General features: G+C 39.2%; 1 protein-coding gene across 5 annotated transcripts in view; it reads right to left on the bottom strand.

Moving 5' to 3' along the window:
• SYDE2 (synapse defective Rho GTPase homolog 2) overlaps positions 1-21,385 on the bottom strand; it is a 49,445-nt gene extending 28,060 nt beyond the window's left edge. For 2 of the 5 annotated variants that reach the window (XR_010410882.1, XM_045897300.3), the window contains exons 1-3: positions 19,909-21,384; positions 10,009-10,680; positions 1,399-2,501 (exon numbers count right to left, since the gene is read on the bottom strand). Coding sequence is in view for 4 of the 5 variants with exons in the window: in XM_045897300.3 (XP_045753256.2) it covers positions 1,399-2,501; positions 10,009-10,680; positions 19,909-21,238 (3,105 nt within the window). In the remaining variant the exon portion in view is untranslated. Of the gene's footprint in view, positions 1-1,398; positions 2,502-10,008; positions 10,681-19,908 lie in introns of all 5 variants that reach the window. The other 3 variants (XM_045897299.3, XM_045897301.3, XM_064588912.1) reach the window with 2 other exon arrangements.
• Positions 21,386-22,131: the final 746 nt, after the last annotated feature.

The raw sequence follows: 22,131 nt of genomic DNA, 5'->3' as shown, positions 1-22,131 counted from the left end.
AAATATTTCAGAAAAGAGACTGTAAAAGTACAGTGCTATTTGAGTTACTTATTTTAATATTCAATTGTAAAAGTTTCTGTTTAATAATTAGCTTTACAGTCTGCCTAATCTCTGACCTCTCCACATGTTGCCAAAAAAAAAAGGGGTGGGGGGACAGAGAACCTTAAGAAAAAGTAACCGGACCAAGAGTTAGATTGGAAACTAAAGGCTTCAATCTCATATAGACAACATAAAGTCAATCTGAGTAATACATCTGAGGTTTCAAAAGTTCAGATGTCCCTCCTACCTCTCACCTTCAGAGAGCTACTTCATCTATTTTTATAGATATCAGCAAATAAGACCCACAGAGATTAAGTGACTAGCCCAACATCACACAGCTAATTAATAATGGAGGAGAAACCAGTACCTGTTCCCTGCATCTTTAATACAAAACCCCACTAACTTACTTAACACCGTTTCCATAGTTTCCTCATCAGGTCCAAGGTGAGTTATTTTAAAATCTTTTCTATATACAAAGAAATCATAGTTCAGACTTGGTGATATTTACCCCTGGTGTTTTTAATCAATGTCATAAATTCTGATAGCACTAAAGCAGAAATACCTCAGAAATACTGATGTTAGGCTTAATTTTTAAATTTAAACAATTACTTGTACCTCAGAATAATATCCTCAGTGATACGCTGTTTCTCATTGTCATAGCCCACATGTATTAAAGAAAATAAAGATAAGGTCTAATAAACTGGTTAATATTGCATATCTGATTACATACAACACCAGGGTTTTTGTTTGTTTTAATGGGCTGCTTTTACCTTCTTATTTATTTATTTAACCTTCTTATTTGAAAGGAAAAGAGAATGAGAAATGTTATTAGTAGGACCTCTCTTCATCCTCCATGCAATCCCAAAGTTCAGAGACAAGTAAGCTTATGCTTCCTGAAGAGTGGGAGGAGGGAGAGTATGGAATAAGGGCAGGGAGTTAGTTTTAGGAGTAAAGTGGGGTTTTAAGATTCACTGTTGGAATTCTGTGCCATAAGAATGTCAAACCATGCAGAATCATTCCTTAAATGAATTAGTCTCTGCCTATCTTATCAGCTCCGGCTTTTCCTAGGAATGCCATTGTAAAACAATCCTGATATGTAGGTATAACGCCCATGCAGCTCTGCATCACAACATAAATTGTAGAACCATCTAGCATGCTCTCAATTGCTCACTGACAACACAGGTGAAAGTACCCTAAACAGTAATGGAATAAAAATAAAAAATAGGAATGAGAAAATGTCTAAATTGGATTTTTTTTAACCTTACCTTAAATTCCTTCCCCTAAGACTTAACTATAAATTTAGTTAATTAAGGTAGATAAATATGATAAGGAGGTAGTAGAGAAACAGTGAAATAATACCTGACAGCCTCTCTTTTCAATTTCCATAATACATTTTTGTATCAGGAGTGGCACCATCAGTCCTATATTTTCTTTCTCTACAACTTTTCGAATATCAACACCAAATATTACTGGTTCTCGGTTTATATCCAGTCCATGAAGAGAATTCTCCCACTGTTCCAGAAGAGTCACTTTCACATAAATAAGACCTCTAGGCTCAAGTTTGACAGCCAACTGATGTGTCTTTGTCACTCTGAATAAAGTGGGAAGAACAACAGTTCCGTGACAACACACTCGATTTTTTCTTGGAGTCGGTTCCCAACTGAACACTACTAATTTCAAATGCTGTGCATTTTCAATTTCTATGTTGAAAGTATGATCCATGTCTAAAAATGTTGTCCGACATGTGAGCAAAGCTGTTCTTGCTTTGTTTACTGAATCTACCTGAATCGCACAGAAGACATCTTTTGAGTCTATCCGGGGTGGTTTTAAATCCTCAGCACCATAGAAATGCACACTCATGAGCCCAGATATGTACTGTGAACACTTAGGTTGATCAGAAAAACTGTAATGTCTAAAAGCATCAATGTCTATTTCATTCTTGTTACAACTATTTGGAATTATTTCTTTTCCCTTTCCAAATTTGCTTTCAGATCCATGTTTGCTAGATTTAGTTATAAGTTCAGGTGAATCTCCATCACTGAGGTAACCACCTTTGCACGAATACTTAGAACTCATAAACGTCGTTTTCTGGTAGTTGTGCTGAGAAGATACACTGGTATCCAGATGGTACCGACTTATAACATTCCTCTTAGCAGCTGTGGTTGTGTTCCCAGAAGGTAGAATATCAGCATGATGCATTTCTTGACAGTTACATTTAGACAAGGAAGGAGTATTATCTGGACTGTTCATATGATTCAAAGTTCCTTTGACGCTCAGCTTTCGGCTAAGTTCTGGCAACCTTTTCATTTTCATGGAAAGTTTCCTCACAGTTCGTGGAGATTTTATTTTATCTGGGAAAGACCAGTTAATTGAGCTACTTTTTTTCACAGGGCTAGGGCTTGGAGAAGATGGCTCTGGCACTCCCAATTCAGTCTTATTTGTAGCAGCTAGGATCCCAGGACCTTAAAAAACAAACAAACAAAAAAGGTATTACAAGGTGATATGTTCTGATTCCTACTTTATAAATCATCAACTAAACAAACTCTCATGTGGACAGATTTTCTTCTCATTTCATCTCATTGGGGAGATTTAGTTAGTTACAAGTTTAGGTAAATCTCCATTACCCCCTTCAAATAGAGTATCAAGGATTTCCAGGGGTGCCTGGATGGCTCAGTTGGTTGAGCATGTAACTCTTGATCTCGGTGTTGTTAAGTTTGAGCCCCACGTTGGGTGTAGAGATTACTTAAAAACAAAATCTTAAAAAAAAAAAAAAGGGGTGGATTTCTAAATAGCTTACAGAGGAAAAAAGCATTTCCCTCTCCATCTGCTTTTCTATTCTAATGGTTTGGAGGAAGGGTAATATATGTTCCTTTTAAATCTTTCCCACTGCAGTATAATTCAGGGAGTATGTTATTTTATAACCATAAGCAGTGGATATCAGAGGAAACTAGGAAAGCTTCCTATTTTAATAGGTTTATTTTGGCATATTAATACACATTTATTTTAACATATTTCCTATTTTAATATGTTTATTCAGAAATCCTACTCTAATTAAAAAAAGAAATCCTACTCTAAGAACATTTCTTCTTTATTTTTAAGATTTTTTAATTTATTTACTTGAGAGAGAGAGCAAGTGAGCACAAGCAGGGGGAGGGGCAGAAGGAGAGGGAGAAGCAGGCTCCCTGCCAAGCAGGGAAGCCAGACGCAAAGCTGGCTCGATCCCAGGACCCCAAGATCAAAACCTGGGCGGAAGGCAGCCGCCTAACCAACTGAGCCACCCAGGTCCCCAAAGGAACATTTCTTCTATTTACAATCCTCTAAAAACTAAATTTTATCATGTAGCAGGACTGGTTTTTTAAAAAATTTAAAAACAAAACAAAATTTATAATTTTGACAACTAAGAGCCCTTCTTCATTCTAATGTTCTATTAGAACATACCATGGAAGATTATATAAAATCAACTCCAGTCAATCAAGAATAACTGAATATCGAGGGGGGCCTGGGTGGCTCCGTTGGTTGAGGGTCCAACTCTTGATTTCGGTTCAGGTTGTGATCTCAGGGTCATAAGATCGAGCTCCACACTGAGCTTAAAGACGCTAGAGCAGGTGTCCAGAAGGACAAGGGATGGGAGTGGAAGTGGGGACCTGGGACGAAAAGTGAGAAATGAACGGAGGGATGAATTACAAGTGCTCTATAGACTTAGCAGTCTGGATGACTTGACTTATATCCCACGATACAACAGCAATGAGTTGAAAGCCCTTAAAACATGAAGGAAGAGTTGCAGGAATGGATTCAAGAGTGTATATACAGGGGCGGGCGCCTGGGTGGCTCAGTTGGTTAAGCGACTGCCTTCGGCTCAGGTCATGATCCTGGAGTCCCGGGATCGAGTCCCACATCAGGCTCCCTGCTCCGCAGGGAGTCTGCTTCTCCCTCTGACCCTCCTCCCTCTCATGCTCTCTGTCTCTCATTGTCTCTCTCGCAAATAAATAAAGTCTTAAAAAAAAAAATTAAAAAAAAAAGAAAAAAGAGTGTATATACAGGGGCGCCTGGGTGGCTCAGTAAATTAGGTGACTGCCTTTGGCTCAGGTCATGATCTCAGGGTCCTGGGATTGAGCACCATGTTGGGCTCTCCACTCGGCGGCAAGTCTGCTTCTCCCTCTGCCTGTTATTTCTCTCACTTTTGCTCTCTCTCAAATAAATAAATAAGCTTTAAAAAAAATAAAGTGTATTCAAAAAAATAAAAAACAAAAAAGTCTGCTTGTCCCTCTCCCTCCCCCCATTTGTGCATGCTCTCTCTCTCTCAAATAAAATCTTTAAAAAAAAATTAAAATAAATTTTAAAAAGAATAACTGAATATTCAATATCATAAAGCTAATTGATTGATTTTAAAAACTATAAAGACATTTCTTATATTATTTATATACAGTAACTCCCTAGAACTTCAAAAGCTAAATTAGGGTCTTTCCTTGCAATTTCAAAGTATTAAATGACAGTACAGAGGCATAAATAAGTTTTCTTATAATTCTCAGTTTTCATGAAGAGTAAAGCATTTAAATGTTTCTTAATTCTTCTCCACCCAAAAATAGCTTTATTTTTTTTCTGAATGTAAAAGCAAAAAGTTTTTAAAAGATACAAAGAAATACAAATAAAGTAAATAGCCTAAACTGCACTATCAAGAGATTAGCCATTGTAAATATTGTGGTGAAAAGAATATTAAAAGTTGTTTAATATTAAATTGTTAATATTTATAACACCAGCCAACATTTATTTAGACAAAGTATGAAAAATTAATACTTAAGTATGCAAGGATCCTCATTTAATTCTTGAAATAGCCCTATGAGTTAAGATACCACTAGCATCCCATTCTCCAGATAAAGACCTCATGCACAGAGCTGTCTATTTGTTTAAGATCACAAAGCTGGTAAGTGGAAGAAACAGGAATGATTCAAACCTAAGCATAGGCCTTCAAAGCCTATATTCTTTTTTTTTTTTTAAAGATTTATTTATTTGAGAGAGCGAGAATGGAGAGAGAGAGAGTACATGAGAGGGGGTAGGGTTAGAGGGAGAAGCAGGCTCCTCGCTGAGCAGGGAGCCCGATGCGGGACTCGATCCAGGGACTCCAGGATCATGACCTGAGCCGAAGGCAGTTGCTTAACTAACTGAGCCACTCAGGCGCCCCAAAGCCTATATTCTTAAATACTATACTTTAGAGCCCTTCCATCCTTCTAAACATTTTTCTGTCTATACATACACATTAAATTGATTTTTAATGACCATTTTTCAACTATTAAGAAGTTAAAATATTCTATTTAACCTCAAACTTTCAATCCCCCAGTTAAAAAAAAAATGTCAGGGGCGCCTGGGTGGCTCATTTGGTGAAGAATCTGCCTTTGGCTCAAGTCATGATCTCAGGGTCCTGCTCAGTGGGAAGCCTACTTCTCCCTCTCCCTCTGCCCTTCACCCTGCTCGTGCTCTGTCTCTCTCTCTCTCAAATAAATAAATAAATAAATAAAATTTTTAAAAAAATGTACAGACTAATAAATTTTATTTTAAAACTTGAAACTGTTGGGGCGCCTGGGTGGCTCAGTTGTTAGGCGTCTGCCTTCAGCTCAGGTCATGATCCCAGGGTCCTGGGATTGAGCCCCGCATTGGGCTCCCTGCTCTGCGGGAAGCCTGCTTCTCCTTCTCCCACTCCCCTTGCTTGTGTTCCTGCTCTCGCTATCTCTCTCTCTCTGTCAAATAAATAAATAAAATCTTAAAAAAAAAAAACAAACTTGAAACTGTTCCTATTTAAGGGTTCAAACTAATAAAGCAAAATGAAAATATCTTCTAAAATCTAATATAAGTTTAAACTGTTCCTTTAAAGAAACAATCTAGGGGTGCCTGGCTGGCTCAATCAGTAGAGCATGTGACTCTTGATCTCAGGGTGGGGCCTAGAGCTTACTTTAAAAAAAAAAAAGAAATAAAGAAATAATCCATTTTTTAAACTATTTAAAATTTAAATCAATTTTTCACACTTCATCTAACTATTCCTTACAAAGATCTCTAGTGACCCTCATATCAGAGGCTACTCTATGTAATACATTTCACAATTAAAATGATCCAAAAAAGTATTAATTCATTTCAAAAATCAATAGATTAAATGACCTTTCTTTAAAGTATTAATATAGTCTCCCTCCACCCCTCTTTGTGTGTCCTAATGACAAAGAAGTGGTTTCTTTCTAGAGAAAGGACTATTTTAAGTATGCCTGCTGGGCTTTTCTGGTAAGTAACTAATAAGAAATGGAGTGTGTGATAAACTAGACAAAGCATTCTCTTGTACTGTAAATTGTAGTACAATTCTACTGGTTTACTGGCCTAAAACATTCTATAGTAATCGGAGTCCTGCTGTAGTCTACAATCTCTTTTGTCATGGCTTAAAAAGCTACCCAGTATATTAAGTTGCTCTAGGTTTTTTTTACATTATTAAGGAGTTAATTTAACATTGACTTTTTCTACACATCATGCATTAAATATTTCTTACTTAAGTCCTTAACTAATTATTAAATTGAAATACTGTAAAAATTAGCAATTTCTAACTGCAGACAAGATAATTTATTAAAATAAAAATGCTTTGTTTTTATAAAATCCAAGAGCTGAACTATTACCAAATTCAATAACTGCTTAAAATTAAACCAAAATCACACTAATCAAATCACAGACTAGTTATAAAGGGAAAGTACAAAATGAAAATCTTTATAAATTCATGGGCCAGGCTAGAATCAAGTGAAACTGGCACATTCCTTCAGCACCTAGAACAGTAACTGGTACACAGCAGAAACTGAGTGTTTACTGAATAAATGAATCAACCAACCAATTGTTGGTTGCCTGTAAGCTGGTAAAACTTATAGGAAATGTAATATAGGAATTACATATAATAGTTACCAGTCAGAAAAACCCAGTAATGCTACTAGTTATTAATCCTAATTAAGTAAAATAGAACATGATGAAGATCACTCCAATAGGAGTGGAAACAATCTATTAACACCCAACATAATGAGTCAAATAGATTAGGACCCATCAACCCAATTAAAGACTATGAAATTGGTAAACAATAATGTTATTCTACAGTATGTAACAATACAAGATGAAAATACCAAGTGAAAATATCCAAAAAGGAGAGTGCTATGATTGCAGCTAAATAAAAGATACATATACACATGGGACTTGAGAGACAAGTCATAATTGTGTTAGGATGATTAAAAAATTGTCATTCATATCAAATATACTCCAGCTTTCCTATTTCTTAATCAGAAAATTATTTTAAAATTCAACCATTCTCTTTGCGTATTTCTCAACAGTTCTCTGTTAATATTGCTAAAGAAAACATCACTTTAGGGGCACCTGGGTGGCTCAGTCGGTTAAGCATATGCCTTTGGCTCAGGTCATGATCCCAGGGTCCTGGGATCAAGCCCCGCATCAGGCTCCCTGCTCCGTAGGGAGCCTGCCTCTCCCTCTCCCTCTGCCTGCTTCTCCCTCTGCTTGTGCTCTGTCAAATAAATAAATAAAATATTTTAAAAAAGAAAAGAAAACATCACTTTAGGTGACCTTTCTGATCAAACTAAAACAAAAAATGATGACATGTAAATAAACTGTCTAAATATTTCCTTTGGTGGGTGCCTGGGTGGTTCAGCTGGTTAAGCGTCCAACTCTTGATTTTGGCTCAGGTCATGATCTCAGGGTCCTGGGATCAAGCCCCGTGTTGGGCTCCTTGCTCAGTGGGAAGTCTGCTTGTTGCATGTCTTCCTCTCCCTCTGCCCCTTCCCTCTACTGCCACCGCCCCACCCGAGCATGAGCGCTCTCTCTCTCTAAAATAAATAAATATTTATAAATAAATAAAATATTTCCTTTGGTCATATTTAATAGTGCTTATAGTTTAATAATATGTTAAAGAGAAGAGTAACAGTGAGAAAGGAGACCTAAATATCAGCCCTACCATACTTTCAAGTTTTGGGGTTGTTGTTTTTTGTTTTTGTAATGTCTGTTAGTCTTTCCAGGTTCACAATTTGCCACAAACATAAAATAATAAAGTTTAAAGACAATAACTTAAATCAAAGTATGTATCATTTTACAGACACTGGCTTTCTAACTTTGCAGTTATTCTTATACCCTCTCGCCTTTTCTGCACCATACCAACCCGCCACTCTGCCATACTCCTTTAAGCCTTCCCTACCATTCCACCCTAATCACAACCTGCGTTCCTAACTATTATATTATATAGCATTTATTTCTCTCTCCATCCAGATTACAAAAAACCCCACAAATTCATGCTGAAAAGTCAGTCTACAATTAGGAACGCACACACACAAAATTTTTCATTACGTTCAATCCCAACATGGCGGGGGGGGTTACTTAATATTTCCAGCATAACTTCTCAGTGTTTCTTTCAAAAAACTAGTATCATATAGTACACACTGTTTTTTAACTCACTTTTTCTCTTATCAATATAACATTCACTCCACCTCCTCATATCCCTGAGGAACGGATTCAAATGCAAGTAGTTTATTTGTAAAGTATAGAAATACTAGCAAGAAGTGAGAAAATTCAGGGGAAAATCCAAAAATTATCAAGCCTGCTACTATGGGCAACTGGTACTTAACCTCAGGAGAAAACTCTGGGAAACAATGTAGAATTATGGCACTCAAGGAGGGAGAGAGCTGAGGTAACCCTACACCAACTCCTGTCAGTCACTGTCTGAGGGGCACTCCCAGACTGCCCTGCAGAGAAATTCCCTAACCCTTCTCAGAGTCCTCAAGCAGAGATGCGGATACTGATGTTTGGAAGTAGGCTGCTTCCCTCTAAATAAGTAATAAAATCCAAGGGATGTACACAAGGTACTGATAGCATCTGCTATACCCCACATCTTTGAATATTCTGTATCATTTGAAATTTTTTTTAGATTTTTTTGTGGGGGAAGGGGCAAAGGGAAAGGGAGAGGGACAAGCAGACTCTCCGCTTGTGCAGAACTGGATGTGGGGCTCGATCCCAGGACCCTGAGATCATGACCTGAGCCAAAGTCAGATGCTTAACCAACTAAGCCACCCAGGTGCCCCTCATTTGAAATTTTAGAAATTAAAATGACTTGATATGAACCAGAACTGCTTTCTATCCAACATTTGATATCTGCAACTAAATATGCTTTATGCGGTTTCCTGTGTAGTGTGTCTGGGACTAAATTTGAAAAGAGGCATATCAAAAAATCAAGGCAATCAAAGAAAAATAAAACCATCAGGCTGAACTGTATGAAATGCTGTGTTCTGCAGATCAGAAACTGTAGAATCTCAGCAATTTCATATGGTTCAACCTAATATGCATCAAACTTCCAATTATTTCCTTTCTAGGTTCCATAACTATTGTAGCACCTATTTCCAAGGTCTTTACTTCTCCCTCTCATTTCTTTTTCTCTTCTTCCTTTCCTTTCATGAGGAAATGTAGGCATGAAACCATAAAGTAGTAACTACTGGTACACTGAATATACAACTTTTCAGCTGTACCCAGGCTAGGTGTAAATGAATGAATGAAGTAAAATCAGATTTCCATGAAAAATATATCTTTCTCTTCCACACCTTGTGATTCCATTCTTTCAACTAAGAGAAAAATAATTACTATCTCAAAGGACAGACATCCTAAGAGTTGGTGTAGGACTACCCCAGTATCTTCACCCCTTAAAAAACCAAGTCTGTGATAGGATTAAACCACCATTTATATAAAAAGGTTTGTAATGGTTTTTGAGTTTTATTTTTATGAAAATTCACTCACTCTGTAAGAAAAAGTACATAGCTATAATAGACAACTATATTTAGTTTTAGCTACTGTCAAAGAATTGAACAACGATGGGGATTAACATAAGAATGAAAAAAAAGTGAAGGACAAAAAAAAAAAAGAATTGAACAACGGAAAAAGAAAAGGCAAACATATGATCATCTTTACCTGCAAAAGGAGATTTCAACATGAGACTCTCCTCTACCATGATACCTTCTTGCGTCTTGTGTCCAAGCCTTTGCTTGAACTGCTGCATGAACTCTGGGGAATGGATGGACTCTACAGGATTTGTTTCATTGGACTGTGTGGTTCTGAGTTCTGGAGAGCACAGCAAGTCTTCAGTGTACTGCTCTGTTTTCATTAGGTCACTACCAGACAATACTCTCAAACTAACTGCAGGAAACTTCAGAACAGGAGGGTCTGCCTCACCAAAACTCAAGGCATTTGATAAACCAAAGTCGTCATCCTCAGGAATGGGGTTGTACCATATTTCTCCTTCATCATCTGCATCATTTTCCTCATTAAAGTCTAAAGAACAGTTTCTTGATAATGAAGAATTTGTAGCATCACACACCATATATGTACAGTATTCCTCAGATGACTTGAAGAAAGGCCGTGATAGCTGATATTTGGGTGAGATGGATAAGTGACTTATGTCTTGGCATTTCTTATTTTCCTCTTCCAAATTAAAAGATCGCAGAGTACTCTGATATAGCCAATTGCGTTTCTTTGACACAGTGATGCTGTTAAGTGGCTTATGACCTCTGAATCCAATATTATCCTTCAGATCTTCAAGTTCTCTTCTCTTCACTGAAGACCCATAGACGTTTTCAAATAAATCTGTTTCAAAGGGAAAAGAAAGTAGAATGTAATGATATAACGCCTAGCATACCAGGAAAGACAGGTCACTTGAAATCACTTATTGAAATATTATTTTTAAAAAGATAGAAAAGTAGTATTACATTTGGAGACTAAAATGAAATAAGAAAAATTTTGGCTTTTTCACCTAAAAATAATTTCTATTAGACTACTAGTATAAGTGACATAAGAACTCTGAGAAAAAGAATAAACAAACTCTGAGATTGCCTTTATAGACATGATAGGGTTAACAAAGACTTAACCCAAGCAAAACATACTTTATAAAAAGCTTACATAGAATGCTTTGTACACAGTATGCCTTTAATTAATATTTTTAATAATTTCCAACTTACTACTACAAGGACCAGAAATCTTTAGAAAACATAAGTAATATTTCTACTTTCTCACACAAAGATTAACTTTGAGTGAATCTTTAAAAATAAGTGTGGCTTACTTATTACTAAATGCTTTCCTGATTACTGAAATTTCAGCATAACATCTATTTCCCAATCACATAGTTATGCAGTTGCACCTTATGCAGGGTTTAAGTTCTAAGTATCTAGGACAAAAATAAAAATAAAAATCCCTTTAGAAGGCTCTAGATTAGAACCAGCTACCTTGTCTCACGGCAAATATAACCAGCTCTTATTACTGACCAGGCACAAACTTAAGGAGCAAGAACATAAGAATGAACAAAATAGTTTCTACCCTTAAAGAATTCATAGTCCAATGAGGGTCATCAAATAGTTGGGATGTGTTTGTGTTAATATAATGAGATAAGACTCTGAAAATGTATACATAACATTAATCCCATATAAAGAGGAACACATCCAAAGAATTGCATAAGGCAGGCTTCAATAACAGTCAATAAGCTAAATATATACCATAATACTAATTCACTAGACATAGAAAAATAGACAAAACCACATTTGTAAAAACTTAAGATCATGTCCAGCTTTACAAATTATGGAATTATAGTCTGTGCTACTTTAAGTATGTATATGGTTGATTCATCTTAGTATTACAACAAATAAAATATAATACCCTAATAACAGAGTGATAAAAACATATTAAACTATGAGGAATTTAATAACAACCAAAAAACTAGGTTCATGCATAATCAAGGCTTTCAGTAACCTCCCTCTACTGAACAAAAATCCCTTAAAAAATGTAAACTTGTCTTTTTTAAATTCTAAATTTTACCCAATTAATTTAAAAATTATGGGGCGCCTGGGTGGCTCAGTTGGTTAAGCGACTGCCTTCGGCTCAGGTCATGATCCTGGAGTCCCGGGGTCGAGTCCCGCATCGGGCTCCCTGCTCTGCAGGGAGTCTGCTCCTCCCTCTGACCCTCCCCCCCCTCATGTGCTCTCTGTCTTTCTCATTCTGTCTCAAATAAATAAATAAAATCTTTAAAAAAAAAAAAATTAAAAAAAAAATTTTTTAATTAAATTAAAACAACATCCCTCAAACAGCAACTGGGCTTCAAGTTCCACTAGTTCCAGAGGCAGGAATAGACTAGGACCAAAAGGGAAGGAAGCTCCCATGAATGCCTACTATGCATTTATTTATTGAGTGCCTACTGTATATCAGCAATGAGAGATAAAACAGTAAGAAAGCCTTTAACGTCGTTTAAGCCTCCACAAAAATGCTAGGAAAGGTATGATTATTTCCATAAGCCAGAAAAAAATGAAGAATACGGTCAATGTGCTAGCTATAGTATTCAAATTTAAGCCAGTCTAACCCTAACATCCATGCTCTCCTATACCTGCTCTCCTATACCATGCTACCCACCAAAAAGTAGGGAAGTAGGCAGCCCTTTCTGAACATGGTGATGATATCAACCCAGTTAACCTTACAGGGTGGCTGCTGGTAAGAATTAAGTGAGATAATGTTGGAAATATTTTGAAAACTGTGTAGTACTACTCAGAAAAATAAAGTAACTTGCCCAAGACCACCTAGTTCATAAATGGGAGAGGCAGCACTCAAAATAAACTCTTCTGACTCCAAAGTTTGTTAGCAGTAGACCTGGGCTACAACTAAGAGATTACACACCTCTACCCTCCAAGATTTAACATGCAAATATGTAACACATATTCAGTAAGTATCTTGAATTGATTTAGTTTAACTAATGAAAAACGTCAAGATTCAAGAGTCCTCTTGGTTCTGTCTCCTTCAAAATTAAAGAAATTAAAAAGTGAAAATCAACACATACTCATGAATCACTGGGGCCTCTGGGTTTTTAGTGGCCACGTCTTTGTCCAAGTGTACTAAAAACTAAATCTATTTCACATTTAAGCCCAAATCCCATATTATTTAATAGCACTTCAGACATTCACGAGATATTATTTGTAGTCTTTACACAATTGTAAATTTGAAGCCAAAAGTACTAAATTATACAACTCAGAATGGCTAGGAGTCACATCTTATTGTATCTTTTTCTCAGATGTCTCTCAAAATATCCAACATTTTATATAGTTAGATAAATTATTTTGAGTCCTATAGAGTTTTTTGACATGCATTTTAAATGAAATAGACATGCTTCTACTTGTACTGCATTCCAAGGAACTGCAATGACAAAAACAAAGCTACTGGCATCCCATACTTATGCAAATTGACACATCTATTGACATGAGTATTTAATGTATATATTTTTTTTAAGATTTTATTTATTTGACAGAGAGAGACACAGCGAGAGAGGGAACACAAGCGGGGGTAGTGGGAGAGGGAGAAGCAGGCTTCCCGCGGAGCAGAGAGCCCAACGCGGGGCTCGATCCCAGGACCCTGGGACCACGACCCGAGCCGAAGGCAGACACTTAAAGACTGAGCCACCCGGGCACCCCTAATGTATAATATTAAAAGGAATAATTACACAAGATACTATGCAACTACTTTTCATGAAACTATAAACTACAAAAACTTGAAACCAGTCTGACTGTTATTGCTGAATAATTCAAAATAGTACATGATGCTGACGGCAAAATTTAGAGATAAATAGGTACATTACTGTGATTTCTGATAAAGGCCAAATGTATTCATGTATTAAAACTGAAATATAAGAAACGCCTACAGGGCACTAAATTTTATTTGAGCAATTATTTATAAAGAATTTAAAACATTTCATTTTTATTTTCATTAACTAAAGGGATGAATATGAATGTTAATTACACAGAAATGGAAAACTATTTGCAATCTTCTATTTACTCCCTTTTATGCTAAAATCAATGTTAAACCCTACTGGCATAAGTTTGAACTACCTTTAGCTTCTGTTAGCTTTACCTACAGCTATATTCATATATAAACACACACACACACACTGAAAGAAGAAACAAGTAAAAAAGATATCAAAATAGTATGCAAAGTGGCAAGGCAAAAAAGTCTTTATTCCCTTATAATTATACACATTGTGATATAATTAATTAAATGACTAATTAAAGTCATTTTACTTTGAAAATCTGTAAGAGAATGTAGAAGTGGCAATTAAGTTTTTCACTCAGAAAAATATTCTACATAGTAGTGAACTACTCAAGCCAATTTTGTGTTCTCAATGGTTTCATAATAAATTAAAATGACTTACTAAACATTTAGTGTCCCAGCTCAAAATCATCAGCAAACTTTCTGAGAAATTACGTATTTCAACCCTCAATGAAAATGTACCTATATAAGACATCTTTTCATCATTTAAAAAAGTCCTACTGCAGGGGTGCCTGGGTGGCTCAGTCAGTTAAGCATCTGTCTTCGGCTCAGGTCATGATCCCAGGGTCCTGGGATTGAGCCCCACATCGGGCTCCCTGCTCAGGGGGGAGCCTGCTTCTCCCTCTCCCTCTGCTGCTCCCCCTGCTTGTGCTCTCTGTCAAATAAATAAAAACAATCTTTAAAAAAATAAATAAAATAAAAAAGTCCTACTGCAGAAACAAACTCTGTTGCTTTTGCTTACTTCTCTTTTAAAAATCCTAAATAAAAGTATTCTTACAAATACTGTATTAGAGTTTAAATAAATACAAACAGCCCTGCTTAGAGTCAAACCTGGCAGCCCAGAAGAAATGACTAGAATAAACTGAAACCTTAGGTTTATGCATGAGTGTACTTATAAGTGTCTTTCTCTTTTCCAGATAAATCTAAATGAGGAAATGGGTACAATGGAAAGGAAGAAAGTTATTTTTCTATCTTTTATGTTTCCTCCCTTGTGACTAGCAACAAAACCCTTAAGAAAAAAGCTGTGTGCTAGCTTTTGGGACAGTAGAAAAGAAAACCCTGAGACTATTTTCAGTTCCACAAAAGTAAGGGGGAGGAGCAAGACAAAGATGCACAAAAGAAAAGATGAGCAGAATAAGTAAGTGCCGCTAAAGGGGTGTGTTCCAGCTCAACTCCCAGTGTTCTTCAAGGCAGTACTCCTCAACTTCTGATCATTTCACTCTCCATCCAGAATCCTAATGATCTGGGCAAGGTAGTACTCTCACAAAGCCTGCTTGCCTTTCTCTTGATAACAGCTAACTAAGCATCAAGCATGGTACCAAATGGATTATCTTTTTTCATCCTCACAGCAACCTGAGGACTGAGGCTCTGCAGTGTTGAATAACCTGTTCAAGGTCACAAGCCTGGTAAGGTAAGTGGTGGGGTCTAATCAGAAACCCAGAGGCCCTATTCTGTTAACCAGTATACTATATGGCCCCCTCTCTGGCAGATTCCAAAATCTCACATTTATTGGTGCAAGATGAGACCCATATAGAGGGAACTGCTTAAACCTGTCACAGGCAAGTAGTAAATATAAATGTATACATAACAAAATTGAAGCAGAAAGAGCTCAACTGCTTTGTTCTAATAGGGATTAGTTTAAGAATCAGGTATCAGAATAAAGTAGAATGCTTTTTCAAAACTTTAACAAATGTATCAAGATAGGTGATGGGGGTACTGGGAACTCTAGAAGCTAACTACTCAAAGTATGTACCAAACAGTAGCATCTACACTGGGAGTTTGTTAAAACGCAGAATCTCAGGTCCCACCTATAAATCTGCATTTTAACAAGATTTTCAGGGAATTCATATGCACATTTACTTTAAAAAGCACTGCTCCATAACCACACTTTGAGTGGCAATGGTGTAGAAAATAGCCTTGGAGATTCTCAAAAAATAAACTCCACTTAGAAATGTAGGACTTTCAAATCAACACACTATTTTCTGCTGAATTTGTAATTCTCAGAGTTTTCCTGCCACCAGCAACTCTAGTGTTCTACGGCATTGCCCCCCCTCCCCCCCCAAAAAAAGCAACTGGACTTGCCTCTAGGGCCACAATGGCAGAATTTCTCAGAGGAGGATTTAAAACTAGAAGACAGGAGCGTCTGGGTGGCTCAGTCGGTTAAGCATCTGGCTTCAGCTCAGGTCATGATCCCAGGTTCCTGGGATTGAGCCCCACATTGGGCTCCCTGCTCAGCTGGGAGCCTGCTTCTTCCTCTCCCTCTGCCCCTCCCCCTGCTTGAGCATGCCCACTCTCTCTCTCTAATGAATAAAATCTTTTTTAAAAAAATAGATAAAATAAATAAAAATAAAGCTAGAAGACAATAAAAAAAATATATGCATATTGTTACTAATTGTGAAGAGGGCTAATGCATAAAAGATTTTGTTGAAAAAAATCTATAAAGATCATGTAGCTCATAAAGATAGGAAATCAGAGCTACAAATACTTGAGAAAAGAGAAGAAACAGATGGGACTCCACATTATAAATGTCAACTTCACTTTAAGGTATATTACACAAGATTATACCAGTTAATTATACTATTTTAAAAGAATTGCCTACAATTCTTTTGTATAATATTTTTAGACAAAAATATTAACAAGTTACATGCCCTAAAGTTTTCCTTTCACAGATAGTGTAGCAGCAAAAGTAGAGTCAAAATAGGCTATTTTTAGGGGCGCCTGGGTGGTTCAAATGGTTAAGCCTCTGTCTTCTGCTCAGGTCATTATGTCAGGGTCCTGGGATAGAGTCCCACATCGGGTCCCGTGCTCTCTTTCTGTATCTCTTGTCTCAATGAATAAATAAAATCTTTTTAAAAAGGCTATTTTTAAAGCAATAAAAGGCTGAAACAGCTCAACCTAGTGCTTTTGAATTTCCTTCTGAGTACTATATGCTAATTAAACTTATTTATAAAGACTTTTAATGAAGTATAGTTGGCAAATAGATTAAAATTCCTTTGTAATCTTAAGGCTTGCAGAAACTTGACAATATTTACCATGTGTAATGACTTTAGATTTCTTAAATAATCATCTCAATTAAGAACAAATTGGCCAATCTGTGAACACTACATACCCAATGCACCAAATCACTGGCACTATTAAACTATCTCAAGTTTTAGAGGTTCTTAGTAGGAGCCATAAGTCAAAATAGAAAATCCATTTGTTATATAGTCTCAAAAATTTCCAAAATACCTAAATATTAGGTAAATTAGGTATCTCTATCCCATTATATATTCTATATTATAAATTCTGTATCATTTTTTAAAACAAAATATCCTCATAAATAATACTGTATAGAAAAGTGTGATATTAACCTTTTAGTCTATTTAACATCTTTATACAATCTAGAATGTACTGCTTCATTTGGACTGCCCAATTAATTTTTAGAAAACATGACTGTAAAGTAGAATCCGGAAAAGATGTTAAAAAAAAAAAAAATAGAATCCAAGTAACATCAATCTGAACTAAAGTTATTTAAAGGTAAAGGTTTAAAACATATTGATTAAAAAATTGTCTTAAAATCTATGAGAACTCCTTCATCTTTGCAACTTTGAGGTTGTTACCTACCCTTCTAAACCTTGCTGAAATTCCATTCATCTCCTCAATCCAAGCAACATAATAGAATTTGTTGGATCAGACCTCTAAAGAACTTTAGCATCTGCTTAACCTTAAATAAATATAGGTTTTGGAGTCATAGAGATCTAAGTCTAAATCGGTGTAATTGTTTGAATCCATATACCAGTATATACACACCATATACTAGTTTGAGTGACCTTGGGCAAACTACTTAACCCGTTTATTTTGTTGTTGTTGTTAAATGACAAGTGTCATGGGGGGTAAATATGAGAACCACATAAAGTATCCAGAATTGTTTTAATGAGTTAAACTAACTTCATGAAAAATAGTTAAAAAACAAGATTAACTCCCCAAATCTATACTAGATATGTAAACATTACACAAACTATTTTTATCTTTCCTAAAAAATTTGAAAGGAAATAACATCTGATTACAAAACATTAAATAACATCTGAGAAAGGTGTTTAAACCAGAAATTATCCAAGCTTTTGCTTAGATTTCTTGTAAAATATCTAAAATACTACCACACAGTAATTCTAATGTTTCATTTTAATTTCTTTTAAAGTTACTTCCATTTAATTAGTTTCTCAATGAAAAAAAAATCAATGAATTCATTCTTAAGCATTACTACATTTATTATTACTTTTAAAATCCTTGAATGTTTATTTACTCTATAACTGAGGGCCTTAAAAGCCATCAGATGGTAAATGTTTAACCTTTGCCACGAAAGGGTAAAAAATATTTAACTAAAGTTTTATGCAGATTTTTGCTATGGCTGAAGTTTAACAATCTTACAAAGAGTTAACTGAACCAAGATCATGGGAAATAAAGCTATAGTGGCAATAAAATATGATTACAAATACTTTACCCCTGCAAATGCATATTTTAATATGAATTTAGCTTAATAAAGCACACCTCTCTTTACAAAAAAATTTACATCCTGTCATCCTTTTATTCAAGTGAAATGGAATAAATTTGAGGGAAAAAATTGACAGGTATGGATTAGAGATTTATAGATTCAAAAAAACTTTCCAAGTCTGTATAAGCTTTAAATGAATCATTTGATTTGTCTTCACTGTGTGATTAGAAGTTTTGTGAACTTTGTTTCTCCCCACTGTTTTGCATTTATTGATTAAACAAAGTTAATGTGTATAAACCCAGTCCTAGAGGATTTGTAATTCTTTTTTTTTTTTAAGATTTTTTTATTTATCTGTTTGACAGAGAGAGACACAGCGAGAGAGGGAACACAAGCAGGGGGAGTGGGAGAGAGAGAGAAGCAGGCTTCCCGCTGAGCAAGGAGCCAGATGCGGGGCTCGATCCCAGCACCCTGGGATCATGACTTGAGCCGAAGGCAGAGAAAATGCCAAGTACTCTGAATACTTTTTACATTTCACCATCTAATATTTTTTAAACAATTAATGACATGTAAGTCTTTATGTTCATTAAAAGTCTTTGTATTTAAGATTGTAGCTCAAAGGATCATGTTGTTTTGGACTCAGTTTGAAGGTATTTTACTTCTTTCAGGAAAGAATTACTATTTACAACATAATTAAAAGATTTCTAGAATTGGTACTCTAAACCTTCAGTGAAAATTAAAAATCATGTACATACAAAATTGGGAGGAAAATCCTATTTATAAGGGCAAATATAGTTAAGTTTACAAACGACTTTAAAAGTCTGCACTTTCTTAGAAGTACATGTGACATCTTTTTTTGATTAAAATACTAGTGCCCTTGATTTTCCACAATAAAAAGATTACTCACTTCGTTAGTTTTTTATGGGAGGGAGGAGGGAGGAAAGGTGAAGAGAAGTATGTGAAATCCTAAGTGACTAAAAAGAAATTTTAGTTGACAGTGGTTTTTTTTGTTTGGTTTGTTTTGGGGTTTTGGTTGTGTGTGTCTGTGTTGTGTGCACGCGCGCCTGGGAGAGAGGGGAAAAAAAAACGTGTAATGAGTAAAATGAGTTTATGAAGCCCATAAAGTCTTCTTTGGATCAAATTCAAATTCACAAACCCCACAAAGTCTACGGACTTGCCTAGAGCCACAAAGAATAAAAACCAAGGCAGCACCGCCCAACTCTATACCAAAAGCGTGTGGTGAGCTTAACCTTTACTCACTGTTGTGCTGAAGAGTAGGCACACTGGTTCTTGGAGAAGAAAAAACAAAAACCCCAAGTTCCTCATGCCACTGTCGGAAAGGAAAGGAAAGAAGAGAAAGAAAAGAAAAAGGCAAAGCAAGTGAATGCGTTATACTAAGTGACCGGGTGCTTTCGGCTGCCCCTCACGTGACCCTGGCACCGGCACGTACCTGTCTGCAGAAACAGACCTTATTCTTGGCTCTTAAGCGAAGCCCAGTTGGTAAACATTAAGACGCAAAGTGTTAGCATTTTGACTGCAAAGGAACCTACCTGTTAGAGTAATTCTTTGATCTGGAGGCACGGAGAGGAGTTGGCTCTCGCGCACTTTCAAAGGGCCCAGATTTGGAGAGGTTGCCTGCGCTCCCGTGACTTTGGGGGGTGTCCCCCGGGAGCGACCCTTCATTCCCAAGGACAGCAGACGTCCTTTGTACATCCACTTTTGCAGCTTCTTGACTGTCACCGCGGGAGGCTTGAGGAAGGGGAGCCCCTCCTGGCCGTCTCCTTTGCCGCTGCGTACCACAGCGGACCCCGCAGGATCCCTGAAAGGGCTTCCCGAGGAGCGGCCGGGGTCCTTGGAGCCCCGAGTCAGGAGGCCGGAGGGCGCGGCGGCCGGAGCGCTGCCTCCGCTCCAGCCGTCCATCCCGCCTCCACGTGGCGGGGGCTCGCCCAGGTCTCCGCGCGCGCCGCACCTGATCCAGCTGTCGCTCGGCCACCGCTGGAAGGGAGGAGGCTTGGCACCCACCCGGAGGCTCTCGAGGCTTCTGCTGCAGGACAGCCGCATCCGAGGAGTCCGCAGGCGACCTCCCCCCGGCTCCCTTGGAGGCGACCGGGGCGGGGACACCTGCTGCCGAGGGCGGCCACCGCCTCCCCGCTGCCAGTCTTGGGGGCAGGCTCGGCGGTCCGCAGCGCCGCAGGGGGAAGGCGGCTGGCCCAGAGCCCGGGCTCCCACAAGGCAGCCGCGATCCGCCCAACCCCTGTCGCCCCGCCGCGCGCCCGAGTCAGGGGGCAGGTCGTGCATGGCCTGGATCAGCAAATAATAGGCCTCTCGCAACTGGGTCTGCAGCCTGCCTGTCTCCAGGCGGCCGCCCTCCGCCCCCGGGGAGGAGCCCGCCGCCGGGGGAGGCGGGGGCCACCGCTCCGCCTCCGCCCCCTCAGGCTTGGGCGCCGACTGGGAGCCGCCGGGCAGGTTCTCGTAGTAGTCGTCGTCGTCGTCCTCCCGGTCGTCCTCCTCGTCTCCGCTGCCTTCGGAGCCCGGCGGGGCGTGCAGACAGGGGCGAGTGAGCCCGCGACCCGAGGAGAGGGCCTCCTTCCCGCCGCGCTGACGAGGCCCGAGCGCTCCCCACTGCTCCGGGCGCCCTCCCGGGACCCGCGCCTCGGGACCCCACGCCTGCGGCGACGGAGGGGGCTGCTCCCCGCTCGGCCGGGCTCCGCGGGCGTGCTCGCATGGGCAGGCGTCCGGGGCACGGCCAGCGTCTCCCTCGGCAACCGCGGAGGCCGTCACGGTAGCTGCAGCCGCCGCCCGGAGCCCGAGCCCCCCGGCGGCGCGGGGACTCCGCCTCCCCCGGAGCCTGGACAGCGTCCTCCTCAGAGGGTCCGCCATCCCCTCCGCCTCAACAGCCAGGCTCGCCCCTGCTGCGGGAAGAGGACGGCGCCCAGTTCGGGAGAAATCTGCGCTCGCGGAGGCGGCGGCGGCGACGGCGGCGGCGGCGGCTCCCCATGACCGGCGCTGGCCCTCGCGGGCTCCTCACATACTTGGCATAACTCTGCCGCGGGAAGGGGTGGGGGAGGGCGGCGGCGCCGCAGAGCGCATGCCCCGGAGCCTCGGGCCGCGACGGGGCGCGCAGGGTGCCGGCGGCTGAGCTGCGTTTCCCGGGTGGGCGCGCAGCGCGGCGGAGGGTCGGGGAGGGAGGAGGGCGAGTGAGCTGAAGCGGGCACCGGGACGCGAGAGGGAGCGCCCAGAGCGTGGTGAGGAGTGGGGGCCGGGGGAATAGGCGGACAGTGAGAGTTGAGGCAGAGAAAAGAATGAGCGGGAAGGTGTCTCGGCTGGAAGGCTGCGAAGTTTTGGAGAAAGGGAAAGTGCCCTCCTGGCTGCCACCCGTCACCTTCACCCCCTCCCCGTTGCCACCATTGCACGAGGCGTGTCTAACAAGTCCTAGCTTGAGAGAAAACAAAGATCCTTTTGACGGACACAGTGTGCGTACAGGTGTATCTCACTTAGTGCAATGTGTTCTAGCAACGTTCCTAATCATTTTAATGACACGGGGAGCTAGCTATTTAAAGGAAATTTGCAACGATTCCTTTTCAGTTAGGAGGAATCCTTTTGCCCAAAAAATCACCACCTTGTCCCCCTAAGTCTATTTTTCTTTTTTAAATGAATGCATGCTACCACAAAATTCTGATTATCAACCTTGTAAAATGGAGCCGCAGAAATAGTGCCCCCCATCACCCCGCTTACACGTCATTTTAATGAAAACTTGGTTGAGAAACAATTGG

The sequence above is a fragment of the Mirounga angustirostris genome, unplaced genomic scaffold (genome assembly GCF_029215605.1).
Source record: "Mirounga angustirostris isolate CCGP_5_RB_7025 unplaced genomic scaffold, mMirAng1.0.hap1 SCAF_4, whole genome shotgun sequence".
Taxonomy (NCBI): Eukaryota; Metazoa; Chordata; class Mammalia; order Carnivora; family Phocidae; genus Mirounga; species Mirounga angustirostris.
Note: the sequence above shows the minus strand (reverse complement) of the source record. Positions and strands in the feature narration are given on the sequence as shown.